We start from the raw sequence: 7,006 nt of genomic DNA, 5'->3' as shown, positions 1-7,006 counted from the left end.
CCACCTCAGTGCTGTCACTCTGACATCCCCCCCCAAGGGCAGGGACCCCACCCTGGGCTGTGCAGTTGCTGCTCCCCCCCTTCCTCCCCACGTGCACATATTTGTGTGAGCCACTGGCAGCCCTGGGCCTGACACTCCAACCCCAGAGGCAACGGGGGGGGGGCTGTGGGCTGCGGGTGGGGGGCTGCACCTGGGACCTGTCACCTACCAGCATCAGCTCTTCTCTCCCTCCTGACCTTCAGCGCCAGGAGCTCCTTCTCCAGCCGCTGGTTTTCCAGCTCCACAGCCAGCAGCACAGTGTCCAGACCCCGCGTGCCAGCACTGGGGGGTTTTGCTGTGGGGGACGGGGGTTGGGGCTGGGGCTGGGGCTTACCTGGCCTCCTGCCCCTGCGTGGCCCTGCAGCTCCTGTCTCCAGTGCTGTGGCCTCCAGCTGCAGGTCGAGGAGCTGGGTCAGGATGGCTGGGTGGTGCCCGCCCGCACGCAGGTAGGACAGTCGCAGCCCCCTGCCACAGCCCTGGCATCAGCGTGTGCTGGGGCTCAGCAGGGTGCTCAGCTTGGAGCCGCCATCACCCACAGACCCTCACCTGGCCTCAGCAGCAAGTGGCCCAGCGGCTGGCAGGAGGGTGTCGAGGTAGAGAGCAGCCCTGGGGAGGGAACAGGCAAGTGGGGGGGGAAGGGTGTGGTGGGAGGTTAAGGTCTCCTTGGTCAAGGGCACCCCACTCAGGCCCCATCCGTGGCTCACCCTCCATGCGGCAGCTGCCCGACCTGATCCCGCAGCACCGCTGGATCCCGGCTCAGCTCCAGTTCCTCCTGGTCAGCGTGAGGGGGTGCAGCTGCCCTGGTCCCCAGCACTGCCAGGCGCCGGCACAGCCCTGTTGGGATGGTGAGGGGCCACAGCGGCTCAGCACATCCCCTACAGCCCCACTTCCCGGGGGTACTGCAGCCCACAGCGCCTTCCCCCCCCCCTCCTTCCCCCCTCAGTACCCCAGCACCAGCACCTACCCTCTCTCTGCTGCTCCAGCTGCTGGGTCCTGGCCCGGATTTCGGCCACATGGAGCTGATGGGCCTCCAGCAGCTCCTGGGGCTGCTGCCTGTGCCCCCGCAGCGAGGCCGGCTGCCGCCTGGGCTCTCTCTGCTGCTCAGGGGGTGCAGCAGGCAGGAGGGGCTGGACCCCGCCAGCCACGGGGCTGGAGGCTTTGGGAGCTGTTGGGGTGCCCGTGCCCGGCCCAGGGGTGTGGGGCTCCCGTGCCTGCACCGGCAGCCTCCTGGAAGCGGGGTGGGCCCCACGGAGCAGGAGCCTCTCGCGGGGGGTGAGCACATCGCCCAGGGGCGCTGCCCGCTCTCGCCCCGGCCCCCGCTGTCCCCTCACGTCCGGCGGGAGCCCGGGCAGCACGAGGAGATGGTGCAGCTGAGCGTGGTCTCCCTGCTGGGACACCTCAGTCTCAGGAACGGGAAGGAAAACGGGTGAAACCCACTCGCGGGTACAGACCGGAGGCGGCCCCGGTCCAGGCCGGGCCGGATCCAGCTGCGGTGGCCGCAACGTCCCCCCGTTTTCCCGCCCGCGGCATGACCCTGCTCGGCACCCGTCCCATCCCGGCCCACACTACCGAGGTGTCCTGCCGCCTCCCGGTGTCCGGGGTCCCCTCCGCAGCTGGGGGGTCTCCCCCGGGAAGGCGGGAGCTGGAGGCCGCCGGGCTTCCCAGGCACAGCTTCTCTTCGTGTGCCCGCAGCAGCGGCCGGGAGCGGAAAGCCATGCGGCAGCGCGGGCAGGCGAAGGGCCCCCCCGGGCCCGGCCTCATAGGGCAGCCTGGACAGCGCAGCCAGGTGTCACTTGGGGTGCGCCCCTCCCCTGGGAGGGGGGTCCCTCTGCCACCCCGCTGGGCCCGGGGAGCCCACACAGACCCGCCCGGCCCCAGCAGTGTGTTTGAAGCGCGGTTGCTATGCTGCGATGGGCGAGGGAGGGCGGCCGGGCGGGGAGGGAAGGCGGCCAGCCGCAGCCCCGGCCCTTCCCACCGGCTACTGGGGGCTCTGGAAAGGGAGGAAATGCCCTCGGCCACCCCAGCAAGCGGCAGGACACAACCAGGGGAGGCCCGACAGGCAGCAGTGATGCTCACAAGAGGATCCCCCGCAGCAGTTTGGTCTTACAAAGTGCTTACTCCCAGCTTTGCCCCTTCTCCTCCCTGTAGCAGCTCTACACCCACACGCCGCAGCCTTTAAACCGACGAGGAACCTCTCACTGCCCTCCCTTGCCTGCTCCAGGCCCCAGCCCCTCAGCTCAGAAGGAGCTCTGCTCCTTCCATCCTTGCCCCACCTCTGCTTTGGGAGCAGGAGGCTGAGGAGCAGCTGCAGGCTCCTCTCCAGGTGCTGTAGGTCACCCCCCACCCTGGCACCAGCAGCCCATCATCAGTAACTTGGTGAGGAAAAACTTCTGCTTGATTGACAGGATTTGCTCACAGGTTCTCTGCAGCAGCACTCTGTGAAGTCTCAAAAAGCTTCGCCAGTGCTCAGACCCCACACAGGCCCAAGAGTTTGGCAGAAGGAGCCCTCAGTTCCCACGCACAGCTGTACTGTCCCCCCAGGCCTGTCTCTGCTCCAGCCAGGGCCTGTTTAGCAATTGGGTTTGCCCATCGCAGCAGCAAGGATGGGGACTTCACCATTTACCCCATTTCTTTACACCAGTGCCAAGCCCCGGGCATAACCTGTCACTGAAGTGGGTGTAGAAAGGTAAATGAAAAAAAAAAAACAACAAACCAAACAACAAAAACCTTTTCTAGGCAAAAGTCAGGTTTGATGGGACCAAAGAGGCAGGTCCTCCCAAAGGAAGCCAGCAATCTGTAAACCATCTAGCAGGAGACCAAGCACTTTCCCCCCCTAAGCATCTCCAGGAAGGGTCAGCAACTTGAGCCTGGCTTCCAGGAGGAAGTGATGAGATCCCCCAATCCCAGCATGAACTGAAAGCACAAGCCACCAAGTGACACCAGGCACCCCCAGGTGCTCCCTGGAGTCCAGATACAGAGATTCATGGCTAAACACCCTAACTTTATCACTCATCCCTCCTCCGTGGCTGGCCAGGAGCTGAGTAAAACCCCCAAGCCTGACCTGGGATGGAGTCCCCCTGGGTCAGCCAGCCCAGGATTCAGCCCTCAATGCAGAGTTCCCTCCAACCCGCTGGCAGACAGTGCACAACCATGCGGAGCCTTTTCCAATCCAAAAGGTTTGCGTGCGAGCTCAGCTTTGAAAGAGACACTGACATAGCTTAGGCCACAACCGAGTTGTTTGTAAAATCCTTTTTAATCTATTAGAAATGTTTTCATGAATTTTTAAAAAAGATTTCAATGAAAACAGCTTTGGATTCAGACATTCCCTTGCCACGTTGTGAACATAAACAGCAGCATTGCACTAGGAACAAGTGACACCGACCAGTCGAGCTTCACGACTTTGTATGAAGCGGGGAAAAAAAAAAAAGGAGCAAACTGCTTCAGTGGAAGATAATTTGAATTATTTTCTCTCTTAAAAAGAAAAAAAGAAAAAAAAAAGAAAACCAACAAACAACAGAACAAAACCAAAACACAAACACGGGCTATCATCTCACCATTGTTCTCCCTCTCCCTTCTTAAAGGAAGAGTTTCTCTCCTGCAGTCTGAGCGCTGCAGCGATGTTTGCCAAGTGGAAAAACACAGCAGGAGAAGAAACTATTTATCCCCAGTGCTATTAAAACCCCCAAAGTTGCAGGTCCCTTTAGAGGAAAAGCTTTTCTTACATAAGAAAGACAATTAGAATTGGCAAACTGATGCAAAATATTTATTCCAAGTTAGTTATTTTTGATGCAGTAGTTTTTCCCCCTCATACAGACTCAATGTGATAGTCACTTTTTTAAATCTGTAAATAATGTTATCAAAATAATCTTAATCTTTGAAATCTCACAAAAAATTTATATTTTACAATCCACCCTGAATATCAAGGCTGCAAGAAGAACACAAACAATTCCTATATCCAAATATTTTACAGCTGTACCCAAAAAAAGAAAACCAAACACGCCTGGTTAAGTGATGAAGCTCCCCGAGCCGCCAAAAAAGAAAAATAAAATAAAAAATTCATGTTATTAGCATTAATTTAACATAATTAGAACTTCAATAGCCATTTTGTCATTGACAATGATTGTTTTAGCACACGGTTACCGCACGGCATTGTGTAATGCGGGCGGCACTGTTAGAAGCTTGTTGTTGCAAAGATCAGTCAGCCACTTGTATCCTGCTAACAAGACTGAACTTGTGCACTGCCCCCCCCCCCCCCAAGGGATTTGTGTCAAAATTTGCTAGCTGCACAAACTTCTATTAAGCATTAGGGCAAAACCAAAAGAAAAAAAAGCTAAAGAAGCCAATTTCTCTCTTCTTTGGGATAGAATTATTTCCCTTGTGCATGAAGTATCAACAACAAAAGAAAAAACTGAACAGACTGGAGACAGAATAAACTCTGTTTAGTTTATACAACCCCGAACACATGTTGAACTATGAACTGAGTTTATTGGGTTGGTTTTATTTATTTTAAATTTTCTTGTGCCCGTTTTCAGGCATCGTCATCTGACGTTTCGCTGCTACTAGTTTCTGTGTCTGAGTCCTCAATCTTTGTCTTAAAAGTGCTTCTCCAGTGGAACAACAGGCTGGAGCCGCGGCCCTGAAGAAATCCATTCTTCCCAAATCCGTTTCTTCTTCGCTGTAGGAATGAAAGCAAGTTTTGTTTAAAAGGAAGCGCCACAAATGACCGTCTCACTCCCAATTCTTTGTCTCCTTGAACATCTTAAAGAATGAATTACACACCAGGAGACTTGTGCACGAGAAGGGAGAGGGAGAAGAGCGGTCACAAGTGGCAAGAGCTGTAGACATACCTGCTCTGATTTAATTTGGAACTCTTTGAGCTCATCCTCCGTGAGGGGAAGGTAGTTCTCATCGTTTTCAGGATATTCCTGCCATCCCATTTCTTTCAATAACCTGATTTGCGGAGGAAATAAAAGGGGCATGGGAATTAAGCAAAGGAACAATGGCAAAGGAGAGAACATTTTGTCCATGAAGCACAAGGTTTTGTATTAATTCCCTCCCAATTCACCGGGGAATCTTCCGCATTAGAGACTGTTGCAACAATGCTCCGTGTTTACCCAGCGTTTTTCAATGCCTTTTACAAATACTTACTCACCAGCAGTCCTGTGCAAGGGGTAAGTAACTAGTCTGGCAGAAGGAAAACAAGGCAGAGGTCTGAAATTCTACCCAAGGGCAGTGACAGAGGATGTGAGGCAATCAAACCAGTATCACAGCTCAGAATCTCCTAAGACTTACTCTTTGCTTACACCAGATGCTCACACACTCCTTACTCACTGGAGCTACATACAAGCTGAGATACCAGGTACTTTCTTTTAACCCCACTCCACTTTTACAGCAGTCCAGGGGTATTGAGTGCAGACAGAAAGCAGCTGTGCTTGTGAGGGCAGACCTTCACCTTCAGACCATTCCACTGACCTGTTTGTCAATTAACCAGACCCACACTAGGTTTGCACACACTCCTGGTGTGGGCAGGTAAACACCTCAGCAGCATTAGCACACCAGACTGCAGCACGAGAGGAGCACTGGAATTTAATTACAGACCTTGGTAAAGTCTTGGCTCACCCATCATCAGTGTCTTGTTTTACTTTCAGACTCCACCCATCCAGCGCTAGGAGCGAAGCCCACACACCTCAGGCTCAGTACACACAAAGCTATTGCTGCTTCCCAGAGAGAGAGCTGGCTTTGAAACAGCTTTCCTTCTCCTCACACAGCCCAAGGACTCGCCCTCCTCTACTCCACACATTGTTTTGCCACTTACCTGTGTTCAGCTTCCAATGAATGAGAGAGGTTTTCCCCCTCCTCCGGCAGAGGGAGAGAAAGGCCATTCTGGCGGCAGTTCTCTTCCCAGTTTTCCTTTGGTTCTGGTGTGCTGTTGCTCTCCATCTAAAGGAAAATAAAAGCAACAAAGTGTGCTCACATAGACCATGCCAACAGCACAGTTCCAAGTTCAAGCTTCTGTTTCACTCAAGGTAAAGCCTTTCACTTCACCTCCCTCTTTTACAGAGCCTGGACTGATGCCAGTTGAAAGCAGCCTCTATCTCACTGTGAGAAAGCAGCACAACACAAACCATGTTTGGTGGACAGCACTTTTGCCTCAAGGGAGTATGTGTTGGCATTACAAAGCCATCACAAGTGGCTTCAGAGCAAGATAACTATGAGAATGAAATACTCCCACAGATTCCCTTTACACACAAACTAAGCTGCAGGCTTAGGCACAGAGGGGACCTCTCCAAGCCTCTGAGGTCTGAGCCACCATCTGCACCATTCATGAGCACAAGCTCCTACTTTCTTGGGAGTGATGTGGCTTGACAAGGAAGTCTGAAAGCAGATTAGGATGTTCAACTACAACACTGTTCCCCTCTTTAGAGAATCCTTGCAAAAATCTAGATGGCCTTCACCATCTGTGACCTTCCCTTCCACTTTATTACTTATCTGTTTGCATTTCATCACATCACAGACCTCCCTTCATGACAGGGCTGTGCACTACTTTTGCTGGCATGTGTGCCAGACCAGTGGAAGCCGTTCCCTTCCTCCTCCAGAGCCTGAACTACAGGAGGAGCACACTGCTCTTTTTTTCCAGCACCCAACTCCTTAAATACATAACCATCGTATACATGACAGTAAGGAGAGCAATCTTACATCATCCAGCTTGTCACATTCTCTGTTCTCTGTTATCTCCCCGTTCCTATCATCTTTCAGTGCCTTCAGGAACTCGCTCTTCTTATCAGTGGTACGGCGCATCAGCTTCGTCAAGCGTGAAGAGCAGATCTCGATGGGAGGGGTGGTGCTGGAAGGACTCTAAGACAAGGATGGTAGAACACAGAGACTTTCAAACTGCACTGCTGTGCAGATGGGACCCCTCTTCAGGGCCTGTGCTTACCCCTTTCAAACACCCATCAGCCGTTTGGTT

The 7,006-nt window shown here is 53.6% G+C and overlaps 1 protein-coding gene across 1 annotated transcript in view; it reads right to left on the bottom strand.

Moving 5' to 3' along the window:
- Positions 1-3,273: 3,273 nt before the first annotated feature.
- Positions 3,274-7,006, bottom strand: part of GPBP1L1 (GC-rich promoter binding protein 1 like 1) — a 32,968-nt gene continuing 29,235 nt past the window's right edge. The window contains exons 9-12 of the mRNA XM_084266234.1: positions 6,736-6,894; positions 5,855-5,979; positions 4,887-4,989; positions 3,274-4,714 (exon numbers count right to left, since the gene is read on the bottom strand). Coding sequence (XP_084122360.1) covers positions 4,568-4,714; positions 4,887-4,989; positions 5,855-5,979; positions 6,736-6,894 — 534 coding nt within the window. The 3' untranslated portion in view covers positions 3,274-4,567. The remainder of the gene's footprint in view (positions 4,715-4,886; positions 4,990-5,854; positions 5,980-6,735; positions 6,895-7,006) is intronic.

The sequence above is a fragment of the Gallinula chloropus genome, assembly GCF_964237585.1.
Source record: "Gallinula chloropus genome assembly, chromosome: 6".
Classification (NCBI taxonomy): domain Eukaryota; kingdom Metazoa; phylum Chordata; class Aves; order Gruiformes; family Rallidae; genus Gallinula; species Gallinula chloropus.
This window is presented reverse-complemented; position numbering and strand designations above follow the sequence as displayed.